At 35.5% G+C, this 19,877-nt stretch overlaps 1 protein-coding gene across 2 annotated transcripts in view; it reads left to right on the top strand.

The window, feature by feature from the left end:
- CSMD3 (CUB and Sushi multiple domains 3) overlaps window positions 1-19,877 on the top strand; it is a 1,080,374-nt gene that overhangs the window by 1,048,674 nt on the left and 11,823 nt on the right. For both annotated transcript variants that reach the window (XM_003782396.2, XM_003782397.2), the window contains 3 exons: window positions 9,117-9,228; window positions 10,781-10,960; window positions 14,442-14,507. In XM_003782396.2, the coding sequence (XP_003782444.1) occupies window positions 9,117-9,228; window positions 10,781-10,960; window positions 14,442-14,507 (358 nt within the window). The remainder of the gene's footprint in view (window positions 1-9,116; window positions 9,229-10,780; window positions 10,961-14,441; window positions 14,508-19,877) is intronic.

Genomic DNA, 19,877 nt, shown 5'->3' on the forward strand with positions numbered 1-19,877 from the left:
TTTCATTATAATAATATGATAATAGGAAAAATGCCTCTTTGGTTCATATGTGTATAATATTATTGACAGAAAGAAACAAAAAGTTGTGCTTGTATGTTTATATCTGTACTCATAAACATGTTTAAAAGATAATGGGTAGGCTTGGTGCCCATAGCTCTTGCTCAGTGATTAGGGCACCAGCCACATATACCAGGGCTGGCAGGTTCGAACATGATTGGGGCCTACTAAACAATGACAACTACAACAACAACAACAAAATAGCCAGGCATTATGGTGGGTGCCTGTAGTCCCAGCTACTTGGGAGGCTGAGGCAAGAGAATCGCTTAAGCCCACAAGTTTGAGGTTGCTGTGAGCTGTGATGCCACGACACTCTACCGAGGGCAACATAGTGAGACTCTGTCTCAAATAAAAAAAAAAAAAGAGAGAGAGAGAGAGAGAGAGAAGGATAATGGATAAGGAAAGAGTGGAAGGAAATTAGATAAAGAAAATATGCTTCAACACAATAGCATAACGGAACATGAAGATAAAAGAAAAGGAAAGTGGAGATAGCAGTAAGCATAGGAAAATTGATTAAAAAGTAGCAGGTATTTAAGGGGTAAAAAGAATAAGTGAGTGAGGAAATTAGTCAACTCTGCAAAAAGATGTGGGTTTAGCAAGGAAAAGTCAGGATGAAAGAGGTTAAAGAAGGAAACTCTGAGACAAACAGCAAAAATATTAAAATGTGGTTATTCAGTAAGATGGTAATTATACATAAGACCAAATTTTTTTAACAAATTGATTACCACACTAGAAAAAAATTTCCTTGAAGCCACAGTGTTTTATTAAGTTAAGGTATGGAAAGAGATGTGTGAAGTACCTACACTTCATAAGGCCCAACACTCAAAACTAGCTTAAGTTAAACACACTCATATGGCACTTAATGTGTTAAACGTTGACATGGATGTATGAAATTTCTAGAAAATGTCTATAGCCTTTTATTACTCCATATATAACACATAGCTGGATGTTATATTAGAATTCTTTAAAATGCCCAGTCATGTGTGGCTGACTTTCTTTCTCTCTTTTCCAATTTAAATTTGAGGTAGAGATTCAGCTATTTTTCTGTTACAGAGGTCCGAGGGGAGCCAAACTGCATACTGATTCTGAAAGGAAATAGCCAATTTACACATTACCCAATTGCCTTGTGTTGCAGGGTTTTCTAAATTGTGCTATTCTGTGTGAAATTCTGTGTGAACCTGAAGAACATCCATTTCTAAAAGAAGGGCTAAGGTGCCATATTTTTGTTGCTAAAAATAGTTTCCATTTATCTACAGTCCTGGCGCAGTATGAACATTGATGTGAGAGCATTTCCAATTCTTCTGGTTTCCCCCAGTCGTGTGTGGATAAGAAGAAAGTGTAAAAATGAGTCCCAGTCTCTATTATTTCTCTGTTTTTAGAGAATTTTAGATTCATTTATCTATAAAAGGGTGTATCACTTGATCTAAATCCACTGAAAATGGTCCACTAGCTACACAGCTTTACTCCTCATCATCACATAGATGAGGGACGTGGGTATGACTGGCTTTGATCACAGAGCAAGTGGATGACAGCATCCTGACAGAGTCCAGAATCTTAATGGTGTCTGCACTAAATCAGGCTGATTTTCTGAAGAATGTGAGTCTTTTCTATTAAATTATTTTTGAGATAATGGAAATGATTAAGACTGACTTTAAGAGTTATCCAACACAATGAGTAGAATCATTAATTCTGCATTAAAAAGAATCTGTCCTCATCAATGAAAAATGTTGTTGCCAATTTAACCTAGCCCTGAATTTATATTATTTGGGCTAATAAATATCTATTAGATCATTATATTCTACCTGGACCAATATAAATAGACTATATTTCAAATATGACAATTAAAATTAAAAATTTACTGAGTATTTTAAATTAAGGACATCAGCTTTTTATACATGCATACAAGAGATATGCGTGTATGTATGTATATGCCTACTACATATGCTAACTAAATATATAGAGTGCTAATGATAAAAAAACTTATACAATGCTAACTAACCCCAAGTTATTGGTGGATTCCAAATGAAAAAGATATCGTTATCATTGGAGAAAAACTCTTGCCTGCACACATCACAGAAATTGTTTTAAGCTACCCTAAGCCCAAGGGTATTAGGAGTTATGTCCAAGACCCCAAGTTAAGGAATCCAGTTGAGACACATCCAACCCAGACTGTAGGTAATGGATAGACATACTCAGTCTTTTCTATCGTGCTGTTTTTCTACCCCATATTTTCTTCTGCAGATTGGCCACATGACCAAACATGCATCATATCTACTTTTATCACAGCCACAATCAGACAGTGATTGTCTCAATCTCAATTCCAAATTTCTAGAGAGAGAGTCGAAATGCCCCAAGTTTTGTATTCACTCTGCTTTGATAAGGAGGCCAGTAGTGATTTACAAAGTAGGACAACCCTGCTGTAGACAACCCACTTCTGGGAAGGGCAAGAGAAAGTTATGAAATGTAGAGGAACTCAAATTATTTTCTTAATTTTATCCTTAATGACATCATTGGTTTAAAATGATGTTTTTAAATTAAAAACATTTAAAATTCATGTTTTTAAATATGAATTTATATAATAGATTTTGGAACACAAATATAATATTAACATATAAAAATAGGTCACTTGTTGCTAGAGATGATGAAAACTATACCCCTGAAAAGAAGTGTACTCAACATATTTTCTTTTCTTACTCAAAATATTATAAATTGGAATAATTTGGGCTAAAGATTGGTGGTGAAGGGAATAACTATCAAAATTATTGATACCACATCTACATTAATTATGGAGTAAATGCCAAACACACACACACATTAACTGTTGTATTTCCCTTTAAATTGAGCTCTGAGCAATGGAAGATACATTATTTGGAGTTATGCCATGGTACATAAAGTTAATATAGATATGAAATGCATCTAATCTGACTCTTTAAGCTCAAGACATTTAACAGTAAGATATTTAGCCTTACCAAAACAACCAGGGCGATTATTTATATTTCCAATTGATATTTAAATAAGTATCTAAGTACTTTGAATGAGATCAATATGTAGCATAGTGTTTTATTACCTTAAATTATAAGTATAATGACATGAATTATGAAAGAAAATGCTCATAAATATTTATTTTTTGATTAAAATCTTATTAGTTTTGAATATAATGTAAAAAAAAATTAAAAATTATAAAATAGGAATCACAGGCCAAAGTTGATGCTTGGTCAATTAAAATCCCTTGCATCTTAAGCAAATGTGTTATCTCTTCATTTTTATTATTTTGCCTTTCTACTTTAATTTTATTAAGCTTAATATATGTATTAAGTTGTTTAATAATATATTACAGGCCACATGCAATGGCTCACATTTATAATCTTAGCGCATTAGGAATCCTTGAGGTCAGGGGATCACTTGAAGTCAGGAATTGGAGACTAGCCTGAAAACATGGCAAAACTTTGGCTCCACAAAATATAAAAAAAAAGTAACCAGGCATGTTATCATATACCTGTAGTCCTAGCTACTTAGGAGGCTGAGGTGGAAGGATCACTTCAGCTCAGGAGGTTTGGGTAACAGTGACCTATGCTCTAGGTAACAGGGTAACAGGCCACTGTGCTCTAGGCTGGGCAACAGACAGAGTGAGATCCTGTCTCTAAAAAAAAAAAAAAAAATGAAGAGAGAGAGAGAGAGAAAGAAAGAAAGACCAATTAAAAATTTACAGAATATTTATATACATGTTGAAGCCTTAATCATATATGTGTGTTCTTAAGAACATGCTGATGGGCTTGGCGCCTGTGGCTCAAGTGGCTAAGGCACCAGCCACATACACCTAAGGTGGTAGGTTCAAATCCAGCCCAGGCCCACCAAACAACGATGGCTGTAACCAAAAAATAGCCGGGCATTGTGGCAGGTGCCTGTAGTCCCTGCTACTTGGGAGGTGGAGGCAGGAGACTCGCTTGAGCCCAGGAGTTGGAGGTTGCTGTGAGCCGTGATGCCACAGCACTCTACCAGAGTGATAGCTTGAGGCTCTGTCTCAAAAAAAAAAAAAAAAAAAAAAGAACTTGCTGATGCAAAGAGATGCAGTAAAGAAAATTCTAGCAAGCTAAGAGTCATCTGTTATGAAATTTCATGGAGGGAAAAATAAATCTTATTGAGAATGTTCAAAACGTATACAAAACGTCTCCTACTCCTATGACTTACTATATAAATTTCGTGATTTATGAACTACAATATAACATTTAAGAAGAGAGTAAGACGTTAAAGAAGATCAGTGACATTTACTAATCAAACATGTCTTACATTCCTGTAATGAATCTGCATGTAATATTTGGGTCAATTTAAAATCAACCTTATTGAAACATTGCCTGGAATTCAAACTTCACGTGGATTATTTTACGTTCCTGATATAAAAAATGTTTATTAATTTTCACAGTTGTTAAAAATATTTTCACAATTGTTTTAATAGTATTAATGTTCATAACAGTTGGCTATATAAATAGAATTTTTTATTAGTAAGTATTAGTGGGAAAATTGTGTTAAATTATTTTTGCCAATAACTTTGTTGAATTTGATTATGGTAATTTTTATGATGTTGCTACTTATTTTTCTATAAATAAGAAAATTAATTAGATGTCACCGAACCTCAGTAAGAATAGCCCACATCAAAAAAGTCTCAAAGCTATTCAGGCATCCTCAAACTAAGGCCGGCAGGACTGCAAACTAACACAACCTTTTTGGAAGGAAGTACAGAGAATCCTCAAAGAACTCAAATTAGACCTCTCATTTGATCCTGCAATCCCATTACTAGGCATCTACCCAGAAGAAAAAATAATAATTTTTTCATAAAGACATTTGCATTAGACTGTTTATAGTATCTCAATTTATAAACACCAAAAATGTGGAAACAACCCAAATGCCCCACCAACCCAGGAATGGATTAACAAGCTGTGGTATATGTACACCATGGAATACTATCCAGCCATTAAAAAAGATGGAGACTTTACATCTTTTGTGTTAACCTGGATTCACCTAATACATCCTTCTTAGTAAAGCATCACAAGAATGGAGAAGCAATAATCCAATATACTCAATTATAATATGAAGTCAGTAGATGATCCAAAACAAGGTTGGGGATAGGGAAATGAGGAATTGGGGAGAGGAGAGAAGTGAGGGGACGGGGGTCAAGGTATATGGCACAACTCTTAGGGGCAGGACACAATTACAATAGGGACTTTGCCAAACAACCTCAATCAGTGTAACCTAATATGCTGTACCCTCAATGAATCCCAAACAATGAAAAAAGTAAAAAAAATTTATGTAATCCAACATGTTTTGCAAATCTAAAAGTTTAATGAAATAACCCAAATGTACCCTTCAAGGAATAAATAGAATGATTTAACTTTATTTATCTAAAGTACAGAAGCAACATCACTGCACTTTAGCAAACGTACAGACTAGTTAGATATTTTTAATATTTAAAATTCATTTTATATTTAATAATTGAATATAATATTGATTATTTAATAACCATTTATTTAATAATCAAATGTTTTATATTAAATTATTTAATCCTCATTACTATAATTGATCTAACATTTTCAAGGAACTTTTCTAAGTTCTAGGCGCATAAGGGTGAGTGCTATATTTAGAGATGGGTCTCACTCTGGTTCAGGCAATCCACCCACCTCCAGAGTGCTAGGACTACAGGTGTGAGCCAGTGTGCCCAACCTGAAAGGCTAACAGTTTGATGTGTGGACTAGATGGAGTAGATAATTTTATAGGTGAGGTTGTGACAATGAAAGGTACTGAGGAATCATACAGATGAGGTCATTTTCCTAATCTCTTTCTGCAGGGAAGGCTTTCTACAGATGATGACTTAGCTAAATCTTTTAGTGTAATAACCAGGAAAAGAAAGTTGGAAGAGGCATTAACTGCAGGAGGAACACAATAAAAATATGCATAACATTTTGAGAATAAAAAAGTTCGTATCAGTGGTGCCCATAGCTCAGTGTGTAGGGTGCCGGCCACATCCACCAAAGTTGGAGGGTTTGAACCCAGCCTGGGCCTGCTAAAACAACAGTGACAACTATAAGAACAACAACCAAAAAAAAAAAAAAAAGAAAAGAAAATAGAGGGGTGTTGGGGCGGGCACCTATAGTCCCAGATACTTAGGAGGCTGAAGCAAGAGAATCACTTAAGCCCAAGGGTTTGAGGTTGCTGCGAGCTGTGACACCTCAGTGCTCTACCCAGGGACACAGCTTGAGACTCTGTCGGAAAAAAAAAAAAAAGTTCAATATCATTTGAGCACATAAAAAAGTGATTAATGATGCTAGAGAGACGATCAGTGGTCAGGTTATGGAGGCCTTTATCTGCCCTATTAATAAAATATAACTTTATCTTAATGGGTGATGAAACAATAAAAATACCCTACAGTAGTGAAGGATAATACTGTCAAACTTTCTTCCTGCATAGAAAACTTTGAATTCAGTGTAGAAAATAAATTGAATGGGGTCAAGTCTGGAGAAATAGAAACAAGTTAGAAAATTATTGTAAATATTGTCTATGACAGTAGGGTCTCAAAGTCTGGTCCCTGACTGACAGCAGCAGTATCACCTGCTTGCTGAAAATCTCGTTAGAAATGCAGATTCTTGGGCCTCCTCCAGATTATCAACTCAGAAACTCTGGCAGGGAGCTCAGCCATCTGTGTTTTGATAAAATCCACCTGGCGTTCATGATATGTGCTATAGTGAGACGCAAAACCTGTGGAAAACATGTTGAAGATTAAAACGGGCTTTATAAGAGGGTAAAATTATCAGTATTTGGTGGTGAATTCAATGAGGGAAGGATTTGTTAGTGAAAAGTGGCACTATGAACTGTGATCTAAGCTGACGCGGGACTGCTGGGTTGATAGAAGTCATGGGTTCTACAGAACGTGTTTGACTAGAGAACACAACTGCAAACTGTGTACATCCATGTCCCTTATCTAAGCCACATTAGAAAGTCAAAATCGGTACCACCACTTTGCACAGCTTCACAGAGGATGGGAATGGCATGCTCTGGAGCCCAGTTCAAGGAACCTCATTTATCTGAAGGCAATGTGAGGTGCGCCCTGGGAGTAGATCAATGTAGTAGTCCTGGACAAAACGGGGCACCGAAAAGAGATTTCCCAGGGGTAAAAGTGAGGGCACATGGAAGACACAGAACAGCACAAAGCAACAGAAGAATAAAAGTTTTCCCAGAGAATAAATTCTGGAAGTGCATGTTTTCAGTGTAGCATACGTGGTTCTGAGTAATAATGGCAATGCATTATTGAAATGCATTGGTAGAATTTAGGGTAAATGGTAGAATTTAGGGTAGAAATGGTAGAATTTAGGGTAAATTCTAAAGCTTTTGATACTAATGGAACCTTAGTACCAGATTGTGTTCCTTTAGGCTTAACTACATGTTGCTTTAGCAGTGGGAATAGCAGTTAAAGGGAAGGCAGAAAACAGGGTCTGAGAGATCAATTCTAGAACTATGAGTGACTCTCTCAGACTCCGATTGCTGGTCGGTCTAAAGAGGCCGACCCGACATACCCCTTATCTTGTCCTCCTCCTCTAATCATTTAGTAAGTCTTATTGACTTTTCCTCGTAATATTTGCTGAGGAAATAACAATCTCCCCAGGCTCACGGCCACAAGTTAGTGCAGCTTTTGAACACCCAAATCTAAGCGGGTGGTGCCAGCCTCATCGTTAGAATTAAGCACTCTTAGTTCTTTGAGATACCACAGCCTGCCATTTGCAACCCGTGAGGAACTGACTCTTCATGTCTGCAGCATGGCCATTATAGCTAGAATTTATTTAAAACTTATGTCCCATCCCAGGGTGGAGTTGATTTTATATCCTATTTCATTTAAACCTTAGAACAAATCTCAAGACAAACAATAATACCATCCTTATTTATAGATGAGATATTACATCTCAAAGAAGAGAAATATGACTTATTCAAATAAAGTCAGATCCAGAATACTTTGGAGTCTGTTTTCTTATTGACTCTATCCCCTGCCGTACTTCCCCAATTTTCCTGCACACTTTGGGAAATCACCTGAAGGGCTTGTTAAACCAAACTCTTGATCGCCCCCTAAGAATTTCTGGTTCAGCTGGACTGGGCTACAACCTCAGAATTTACATTTCTTACAGATTCCTAGGTGATGTTAATGTTACCCACCTGAATACCCCACTTTGAGAGCCGTTGTCACATATATCATCTAGATTCTACATCCTCAAAAATTTAGTGCAAATTTTATGTCTTTTGTTGTATATTTCTGTTTCCACCACAACCTTCAATAATCACCTTCATCTCTGATCTCACATTGGGTTTATATCTTCAAACTTTATTTGCCTCTAGTGTTGTTAATTACATTTATTTCCATATCTGTTTTTATCAGTTTTTATTTATCTTTGTCTGTTTTGTATTCATATGTGATTTATTGGTCTTTGGACATCTTATATATTTTCTTCAAATTCTATTGGCAAGAAGTTCAACATTGGGCCAGGCACAGTGGCTCCTGTCTGTAACCTATAGGAGGCTGAGGTGGGAGGATCACTTGAGCTCGGTAGTTTAAGACCATCCTAAGCAAGGATGGTCTTTTTCCGTAGACCCTGTGTCTGCTAAAAAACAGAAAAACTAGCCGGTAATCTTGGTAGTGCCTGTAATCCCTTCTACCTGGGACACTGAGCCAGGAAGATCGCTTGAACCCAGGAGGTTGAGGTTGCTATTAGCTAGGCTAACGCCATGGCAGTCTAGTCTGGGTGACAGACTGAGACTCTATTTCACAAAAACAAAAATAGTTTAGGATCTATGTATACACTAGGTACCAAACTACTTGATTGATATGTAGAGAAAGAGATCTAGGTTTTTTATTTCTTGAATTTTTCTCAGTTTTATTTTAAACCGGATTTCAATTTATTTTCCTTCCAACTGTACTATATGAAATTTCATTTGACAGTATTTTCTCACCCAGGTTTTTTTTCTATTTTTTGCTACATCTGAAGTTGTATTGGGACATTTGATTTTTTTTAAATTTTCTATAGGTAGGAAGTGTTATACAATTCCATTGCAAAAAGGGCCATCTTCTCCAAGGCTCTACAACACGCACTTGCCTCCCTGACCTTACATGGAGTGGAATTCAGCCTGAATGCATACGTAAGTATTATAGATAAAAATGCTATTATAAGAATTTATATGCATTTTTTTCTTCCAAGTATGCAAATTTATATCTCTACAAAATATTTATCAAGTTGACTTTTAGATTATTATATAACATATTTCATATATGTAATTTTATTGCTATGTTATAAGCTCATGCCCATTGGGAAGACAATTCTAAAGAAATCAGAGGCATAAGGCACAATTTTGTTCTCTTTTGTAGAGCTCTAATTATTTTTAATTTGGCCACCTGGGTGATAATTAGTTTTTAGCTTCATAGATCCACAGCCAGTCAATCTTAAGTACTCTGAGATATAGGAGACTCCAATTTAATGACTCTTAATTATTTAAAAGCACTTGTGAAAATATTCTTTGGACTATTTCCTGAGGAAAACTTGAAACATATAAAAAAATAAAATATTGATGGATGCTTTGCCCTCAAATTTGAAAAATTTTCAAGGTATCCTGAGCCTCTAAATGTTAACTGATGCTAAGTTGAAAACACTTGCTGGGTTGACTCAATAAGGATGAAACCCAAGGCTATTAAATGAACTTTTCATTCCTACAATTAGAATGAACTTCAGCTGGTCAGCTACTGGTCTCTTCTTTCATACCAGTTGCCTCCTTTTATAATATGTCTTCTATCTTTTTAATTCTGAGTCTCTTGGGGAATAAATAAAGAGTATGTTGAAATGGAAACACTCATCAAGAAAGTATCTAGCTTTTAGGATTTGCTTAAGCCCAAGTAAGTTCTGTAAATTTACTGTATCCCTGTTCAGAACCACCTCCACAACCCTATGGCCCAGCCGCTTATTTAAAAGTAGCAGAACACTCCACTGAGATGTTAGGTTGCACGCTTGGTTGGCTTGTAATATTCAAATGTGGCAAAATTCCTTAAAGGAGAATTCCTCGGAATATGCACGATAGGATAGCTGTTCAAGGGAGAGAATTATCTGTAGAAGGAAACATGGAGAAGAGGAGACAAAATGATGAATAAAATGCTTCCAGCATGTGGGCCCAAATATGGCCAGAAAATTTCACATATAAAAAAATTATTAAAAAGTACTTTTATTGGAAAGTGTTAATATCAGTCCACCGTAATGATCTCCGATTGTATTTAACCTTATAAAATTGATTTTTAATGTAGAATCAGTATAATACATTTAAAATCATAAAATAATATTCCTAAAACTGATACAGAAAACCTGAGCTTGACAAACTTTAAAAAATATCGTACTGCAAGACATTATAGATCCTTTAAAGTACTGTTGTTCATTGTGTCTCCTTAAAACAGTAATATAGTATTCATTTATGAATTTATCCACAGTCTTTCTTTTTTCTCGTTTTATCCGTTAAACCAGTGTTCTCTAGATAATTGTTCAGAAAATGCTAAAGTATGAAATCTATACATTTTCCTTGGTTCATGAGAATAATTGTTCAAAGTTATATAAAGGGATTAAAGTATACCAAAAACATATTGTGACTTTTATCTCAAAAATGTCTCAACATATCTACAGAAAATTAACATTTTTCTCTTCTCTTAATATAGCTCACAGCTGTAAACAGCCAGAAACTCCTGCTCATGCAAACGTGGTGGGAATGGACCTCCCATCTCATGGGTATACACTGATTTACACCTGCCAGCCTGGCTTCTTCTTAGCAGGGGGAACAGAACATAGAGTGTGCAGATCTGATAACACCTGGACGGGAAAAGTGCCTGTTTGTGAAGGTAAGTTTTCCCTATAGACACTTTTAACCAAGAACTGGCACTGTTTATGCCTTCCTTGGATCAAGAGAAAAAAATCTCAATTCAAATTAGCTTAGGAACAAGCAAAATCAAGGGCCAACTCCAAGGGTAGGAGTCATGTAGACACATCTAGATCCAGAGTCTCAGAAATATTATTTAGCTCTTTTTATAGTTTCTTTTCTATGCTGATTTTTCTTGCCTCAATTCCTTCTTCAAATTCTCTCTTCAAGGTAGCTGTATCATTTTTTTAGGGCTGTTATAACAAATTCCCATAAGCTAGGTGTCTTAACACAATGGAAATTGACTCTTTCATTAGTCCTGAAGGCCAGAAGTCCAAAGTCAAGGTGCCATCAGGAACTTTCTCCCTCTGGAAGTTCTAAGAAGAACTCATTCCTTGCCTCTTCCTAATTGGGGGCAGCTTCTGACAATTCTTGAAATTTCTTGGCTCGGAGCCTTACTCTAATTCCTGCCTCACCTTTTATACAGGTGTATCTGTGTGTCTTCTCTTCTTAGGAGAGCACCAATCACTATACTTAGAGGTCCACCCTAAAGTAAGGATTATTTTATCTCAAGATCTCCAACTAATTTTATCTGCAAATATCCTATTTCCAAATAATGTCACATTTTGAGGCTCCAGGTTAGCATCAATATGGAGGTATGCTGTGCTATTCAGCCCATAAGAGTAAGGAAAATTATGACCAGCTTCTTGGTATTCACATCCTTTCACCAGACTCATCCTAGTAGAAAGATTCTTTCTCCAAGTTTGATTAGGAAAACACTATCCAGGTCTTCGAATGTCACAATTTTGAACTGAGCCCATATCTAAAGCCATTACCCAGCCAAAGTAATGTTATGTTTTGATGAGATCAAGGTAAAATGCCTCCACTTGTTGCCATATAGTCAGGAGAATTTCCTTCTGGACAAGAAGTAGTGGGTATGTAGAGGAAAAAGCATTATGTTGCCAGAAGCAGCAGCAAAAGAAATTTTTCTAGAGTTCTTGATAAGGTCATCAATAAACCTTTTCCTTATATCTAACACATTGTTTTTATTTGTTTATTTCTAAACCTTCTATTTTTTAAATCTCTTGCATCATTCACAAATGATAATGACTTTCTTTTTCTTGAAAAGTTTTCAATCTCTTAGCCAGAACATTATTCTGGTTGCTTTTTCTTTCCAAAAACTTTCATGATAGAAATCCCTACAGTGTGAGAAGATGTTATTCCTTCATTTGTCTGCTTGTCATTTTCTGTCTCCACTCTCCTGTTCTCTTATCTGCCCCTCCCCAACTAGAGTACGATATCATAACAATAGACTTTCCTCAAAGTGTGTACAACTCTGATTTTAATGTTAGATTAGTGCTTTACCTATGAAAATTGATCAGTATCTGTTGAATGAATACACATTTCATTTTGTCCTAGTTTTCAGTATCCATTCCCCATATTTAAAATAAGCTTATTCTTTCCTATGCATGATTTTCTAGAGGCTTAGTCAGTATTCAACCATCTCTCTTTTTCATTCTTTATTCTCTCCTGGGCGATCTTAATTAATGACTTCGATAGTCTCTTCTATGGCGATTATGTACTAGGAAACATTTCTAGCTCATTTATCTCCTTTTACCTCCAGACTTACGATGTTAAGTGCCTATTGACATCACAACTTGAATTCTTTTTTTCTTTTTAATTTCAGGTTAATGTGAGGGTACAAACAACCAAGCCACAATATTTGAATTTGTTAGGTAGAGTCCCTCTTGTAGTTGTGTCCTGCACTCAAAAGTTGTGTCATACACATTTACATTGTGCCCATTAAGTGGGAGCACATCAAAATGCCTCTTCCCTCTCACCCTGCTGCATTTTCCCTCCTCCAACCTGGAATTAAAATGAATTTTTCTCCTATGTGGACATGAATCTACTGGCTTCCTATTAGTATTGAGTAACTGGAGATTCGCTTTTCCATTCTTATGATACTTTACAAAGAAGAATGTGTTTCAGCTCCATCCAGGCTAATATAAAAGATGTAAAGTTTCCATCTTTTTTAGTGGCTGAATGGTATTCCGTGGTATCCATATACCACAGTTTGTTAATCCATTCCTGGGTTGGTGGGCATTTAGGTTGTTTCCACATCATGGTGATTATAAATTGAGCTGCAATAAACATTCTAGTGCAAATGTATTTACGATAAAATGATTTATTTCTTCTGGGTATATGCCTAGCAGTGGGATTGTGGGGTCAAATGGGAGATCTAATTTGAGACCTTCGAGGATTCTCCGTACTTCTTCCCAAAGAGGCTGTATTAGTTTGCAGTCCCACCAGTAGTGTAATAGTGTTCCCTTCTCTTGACATCTGTACCAGCATCTGCCACTTTGGGACTTGGTTATGTGAGCTAATCTTACTGGGTAATATCTCAGGGTGGTTTTGACTTGCATTTCTCTGATGATTAGGGACCATTAGCATTTTTTCATGTGTTCATTAGCCATTCATCTTTCTTCCTCAGAGAAAGTTCTGTTCTGTCCAGAGCTAGAGGATAACGTTCGTGAGCTAACCATGTAGTTACAGAGGCAGAAAACAATTTGAGTTCTTAAAAGACATTGCAGTACTCAGTACATGCAAAACTGAATTCATAAATTTCCTTTCCTTATATAGTCTTCTTTTGGTATCCCTACTATCCCTGCTGTTGTATAGTTTTGTAAGATACCTCGTAGTCATCTTAGTTATCTTCCTATCCCTCTAAATCCAAAAATATTTCAAAAACGTATGTATATACATAGCTTAGTTATATATCTCTTTTCTGATCCTCTAATTCAGTGTTATTTCTGAGACTACCACAGCAGCCTCTTCACTTCTGTGGTCGTATCGATAGTTGTCCCTTTCCAAATGTTCTTTCATTTTGTAGCCAGAATGAAGTTTACCCAACTCACTTCCCCTTTCAAGGCATCATGCTGTTCTTAGGGTACGTGGTCCACAGTTAGTCATGTCATAGCTTTTTCAACTTTCCATTCCCTTTTAGTACCTTGAAGGAATTTTTTGGTTTTTTAGCTGCCTTGGGTAACTTAAAATGTAAAGATTTTGCCTTTGAATCTGCCCATTTTTTGTTAACACCATGAGCTGCCTTAACAAATTTTGATTCTTAAATGTTAACTCAACCCAAACGGTTTTGCCTTTTGTCAACAGTAACATATCCTAGGTCTTCAGCTTCCGTGTTGGAAGTAACGGGCTCGTGCCTCTAAAATGAGAAACAATTCTGCAAGATGATAAGGCAGCACTAATCTTCCCCTGCTCCCACTGGAATTGGGGTAACCACCGAAGTTGTTAGCTGTACAAAAGGGGTTTGAGAGGTTGTGAAGGACAGGACATTTTGGAGAAAACTGTGTGATATGTAGATAATAAAGTTGACAGTGCATCACATTGTATACTTCCGTGTTACTGATTGTATCAACTTTTGTAAACATTTTTATTTCTTTTCATAGCTGGTTCCAAAATATTGGTGAAAGACCCTAGACCTGCACTGGGGACACCTAGCCCGAAGTTAAGTGGTCAGTAATTTCATTTGTTTTCTAGGAGGCATAATTTTTAAAGTCTGCATTTTCACATATTAACTGTGTACTTAGAAAAATATATACCAGTATAGAAAAAGTCTGCATCTGAGTATCTTGAATTTGATAATTTATAAGATATTGAATTTAAAACAGTGTAATACTGTGACATGTTACTCTTCCAAAAATATTGTTTATAGTTTCCTCTGCCCAAAATATATTTATACTTTTCCTTATAATATTCCCCTTAAGAGTTTTTGAGAAAGGCAATCACATAATAACAATACTTACATTTAAAATATTAAAACAAAAAGATCTTATCTACATGGGTCATTATGACTGTTCTGAGATAAATAAACATCGAGAAACATAAAATCTGCATGGACGAAAACAAATGAAGCCCTCTCAGCAACACTGATAAGCCGAGCAAGTTGAAACTTGCATGGGACTGTCAGAAAGGATGCTGTTGACTGGATTTTTTGGAAGTCAAATAATGGAACATAAGACAGGCTTATCTTAAAACTTTCATAGTGACCTATGCATGAGTATATATAATTCAATTATGCATTTTATATAATTATCAATATTTAAATATATGCTTTTTAAAAGGGAACCAATATATTTAGTCTAAGAACAAAATATCAGTAAGTTCTCAAACTTGTCCATTTTATTTTGAGTTATTTGATTTAAAAAGTAAATATTAAAACCGAGTATACCATTAAAAACATAAGCTTAAAGTACTGCCTACATATAAGCTTAATATAATTTTAATCCTATACACTCTGTAGCCCATGAACATAGAAAAATAAATTATATATGTAAGCCTTCATTTCTTTGTCTATATAAAAGTGATAATGATTAAATTGTTGTGCAGTGAACTTCACAGATATAAAGTACAAAGTTCTGTCTTATGGTAAAGGCTCGATCTATAAGAGCTTCTTTTTTAGTATTACCATTTCATTCATGTTATAAAAGTGAAACACTACATATAAAATAAGAGCTTAGTGTCTGATCTTTACATTGAAGACAAATTTTACTAAGTTATATTGGGCCAAGAACAGTGTTAGAATCTATTTTTTGTTGCGTTCAGAAATTCTCAGCTATAAAAGTGAAATTGCCTTTAAACTTGGAGACTGACACTGATTTTTTTCAGTGAAAACATATTGAATGCCACTAAGACATTGAAAGAATATGTCAAGACAAGGTAGAGTTAGCAATGGACTCAGAAAACCATGATGGTCAATCAGTGTCCAGAAAATTCCAAAGAAGATGCTCTATCTCAAAGCAGATGGGTGCTCTGAATAATAGTTCCAGTACATGAAGCATAAACCTAGACTATCCTGGGCAAAGCATGGGCAATGGTCACCCAGTGGATAAATCAGGCAGACTAAAATTTGAAAAAGAATATGAATGAACTTAACAACACAGGCAATAACCTTGATCCAATGTACATACATAGAGATTTCTATATCAAACAATTATAGAATGTATATTGTCCTCAAAGGCACATGAGATAGCTACAAAAATTTATTATAAATGAAATAATAAATAAATCTAAACAAATTTCAAAGCAAAGTTAGTTTTCAGACCTGATATCTGACCACGATACAATTAAAAGTTAATAAGAAAATACATAATAAAAACAATTTATATGTTTAGACATTCAAAGCTCGTTAGTACTAATAAATAACTCATGAACTAAAAAATACATTAAAATTGAAAATATAATGCTAGCATTTAATTATATTAAAAAATCTAAATATCAAAGCCTAAGGACTAACAAAAGCAAAGTTGTGAGGAATATTTCTAGCCTTAAATCTTTACATTAAAGAAAGAAAAAGCTTTTGAATTAGTGAGTTCAGCATTCACATTTAGAAGACATAAAAAGTATAACATAACAACCAAAAGAAGGCCGAAATCAATGTAATGACAAGAATAAACAAAAAAACTCAAATAATGGAAAAATCTCTACAGAGCCAAAAGTGGTTCTTCAAAAAAATTAAGGTTTTCAAAAAAGAATTGGTAAAAATAACATAACAAAGGAAATGAGAACATGACTACATAGGGAGCAATTTAAATAAATTAGAAATATATTAACATAAATTATCAATAACAACATATTTAAAATAGTAAAGAAAATGGACAAATTACTTAGAAAGTATATGTCATTAGAACTAATAAAAGTAAGTTTGAATAATCCTTAACAAATAAAGTACTGATTAAAGTAATTTCCACAAAAAAAAATAAAATAATTTCCACAAAGACATATCTGGCCTATAGGGTTATACTGGTGATTTCTACCAAAGTTTAAAGGAACAGAACAGATCATCCAAGTCTTATAACAATCTTTACAAACATTAAAACTCATTCTGCAAGTCCAACATAACCCTAATAACTTAGATGACGGCTTTATAAAATGGGAAAATGCAGCTCCACTTGACTCAGGATGGTTGTTGGAAAAAATCAGTATAAAATCTTAGCAAGTCAAATCTAAGGAAAGGAAAGTAAATATCAAAACCAAATTGTATTCATCATAGATACACAGGAATAGTTAAGCGTTCATCCTCAAAATAATATATCACATTAAGAGGTTACAGTGCAAACAATTATATCAATACATGCAAAGAAAATATTTGTGAAATTAAAAATCTATTTATGATTTTGAAAACTTTTAACAAATTAGAAAGGGAAAAATCTTTCTTAATCTGAGTAAAAATATCTACAAGCATTCTAGAGCAAACGTCATCTTAAATGAGAAATCATTAATCGATGAGAATTTTCTTTAAAATCATAAATGTTGACACGATGATTAGATTACACCCAAGTGATGAGAATAAAGGTTGGTAATTATGTCAACTAAGGAGCATAATAATATATCTGACAACTCTATGAAGCCTAGGAGCAAAGTTTAAAGTCAAAGATGTTTTGAAAGAAAGAATTCTAACCATCATTGTCTTCCTCCTTTTCATTGATATCCACATCCACGTTAGATGACATTTTAGAGTTTACAAAGGATTTCCAAATACACAGTCATATTTCAATCTCAAAATAGACTTAACAGTGGAAAGAAATTGTCATCATTCCTATCAGATATAGGAATACATATGTAAGTGACCAAACAGTCTGTCTCTGCCACGCTGTCATGAGTTGCATTTCCCAGCTGTGTGTGGGAAAGTTAGAGGGTAGACAGGCACGCAGAAGCCAGTAGATGGAGGCTCACCGTGGTCAATTCCACGCAAACTTTCACCTGTTGCATTCAATGATATATTAGTAGCTTCACATCTGCTCTTATAGTAATATTTCTACTATAATAATCAGCAAATGCCACAAATCACGTTTTTTGTTCAAGAACCAGTTGTTAAACTTTTACTACCTTATCAATGATTCATCCTGATGCAATTAACTTTGCTGCTGCTGCTGTTTTAATCTTTCCACTGTTATACTGCCCTACAACTAAGGCTGCCTTTCATCTCTGTCAAACACTCCTTAAGTCTTTTAAGTACCATGGACACACGATCAGTAGGTATAGCAAAATTTTATTAATGGTTTTAGAATAGCAAAGAGTAATCACAGTATACGTCATGGGAAATAAACTATCAGAAAGACAACATGTTTATTGAGTGCCTACTGTTTGCCAGGCCCTGCCTTTAGAACATCTTTGTCATATTCTCCTCCAACTTCTAAAATCAAGAGCCTGTTCCCCCCATATCCCTGCCCTTCCTAATACAGGACAATTTAGTTTGTCACACACACCTCCCCCCACTGCAAAGCATATTCTAGATACACTGTCGTTGGTCAAAAACGCTTTTAAAAAAGTGCTTACCAAGTCAAAAGCTTTGTACTCATACAGCATACCAAGTGTTTACGTCAACTTCCCCATACACAGAGCATACTGGTGAAGGTTGGGACTTGGGGAAAGAGTGCCACTCAGAGTATATCTTGGCAGAGGTCACAAAGCCAGAGGTACTTTTTTTTTTTTTTTAATATTAACTACATGGCTGTAAATATGTATCAACAGTTATATAGTGATCTATACGATCAATAATTGCTCTATTTATCTGCATTGTATCCATAATAAAGTAATGGTAAAATCTAACACTTAGCCAAACACTCACATTCATTTGCCTCTTTTTTTTTTTTTTTTTTTTTTTTTGAGACAGAGCCTCAAGCTGTCCCCCTGGGTAGAGTACCGTGGCATTACAGCTCACAGCAACCTCCAACTCCTGGGCTCAAGCGAGTCTCCTGCCTCTGCCTCCCAAGTAGCTGGGACCACAGGCGCCCGCCACAACGCCCGGCTATTTTTTGGTTGCAGCCGTCATTGTTGTTTGGCGGGTCCGGGCTGGGGATTCGAACCCGCCACCTTAGGTGTATGTGGCTGGCGCCTTAGCCGGGTGAGCTATAGGCGCCGAGCCTCATTTGCCTCTTTAATCTTTCTAATAATTCTGTGTTAGCACAATGTTAATCATAATGAAGTTCAGTTTTAGAAAATTAAAAAACTGATTTCAACGATACAGCACGTAAGTCATAGAGGAGGGACTTAAACGCAAGGAACATACTTTCAGTGTTTGAGCTTCTAACCCCTCTGCTGTATTGCTTACAAATATCATAAAAATACAAATCTCAGTTGTTACTGAAATATGCAGTCGAAACTCAACTCAGGGATATTTTATAGTGATCGTCTACAGTAGCTTTGCTTTATTGGTTTGATAGAATTCAGGGAGTGCACAATTTGTAGCCTCACTCTCTATGATCTGACAGGAGAGAGCAGGTGACAAATCACCCATAATGTGTTAGGGGGAAAATGAAAATAAAAAGCAGACTTGTAAATATCCTTCCTTCACTCCCTTACCCAAGTAGGCATTCCTCCCTGCGGAGCTGATTTCTAAGGATGTGAGGGTCAAGGTTAATGGAAGCTTCTCTCAGCCGTTTCTCTGGAGCTGTGGAGACTGCGACACAACTAATTTGTATAATTCTAAATTTTATAAATAATTTATGCAAATATGATAAATCTTATTTAGCTGTTATCTAAAATCAAAAATAGTGTTTCTTCCTCAGATGAAAAGTTTTATAATATTTAGTTCTTTTGATTCTATCACAGTTTGTCTCTTTCTCTCGTGGGAGTTAGGCAGTTCCAGTGATAATTCTAGACAATTTAGTGACAATTTCTAAAAGTATCTGTAAACCTCCAAGTCAAAAATGTGGTGGAACTCTGTTCTTCTGTAGGAGCATCTATTGTTAGAATAACTAAGTTTATTCTGTTAATCAGACAAAGGGCCGCTCCCTCTCCCAAACCTTCCAGAACCATTCTGCAAAGGAGGTGTCTAGGCTCTTCTCTCTGTGTCCCTGTTCCCACTGCTAGAAGAAAACGAG

The sequence above is a fragment of the Otolemur garnettii genome, unplaced genomic scaffold (genome assembly GCF_000181295.1).
Source record: "Otolemur garnettii isolate 467f Iridium unplaced genomic scaffold, OtoGar3 scaffold00004, whole genome shotgun sequence".
In the NCBI taxonomy this organism is placed as follows: domain Eukaryota; kingdom Metazoa; phylum Chordata; class Mammalia; order Primates; family Galagidae; genus Otolemur; species Otolemur garnettii.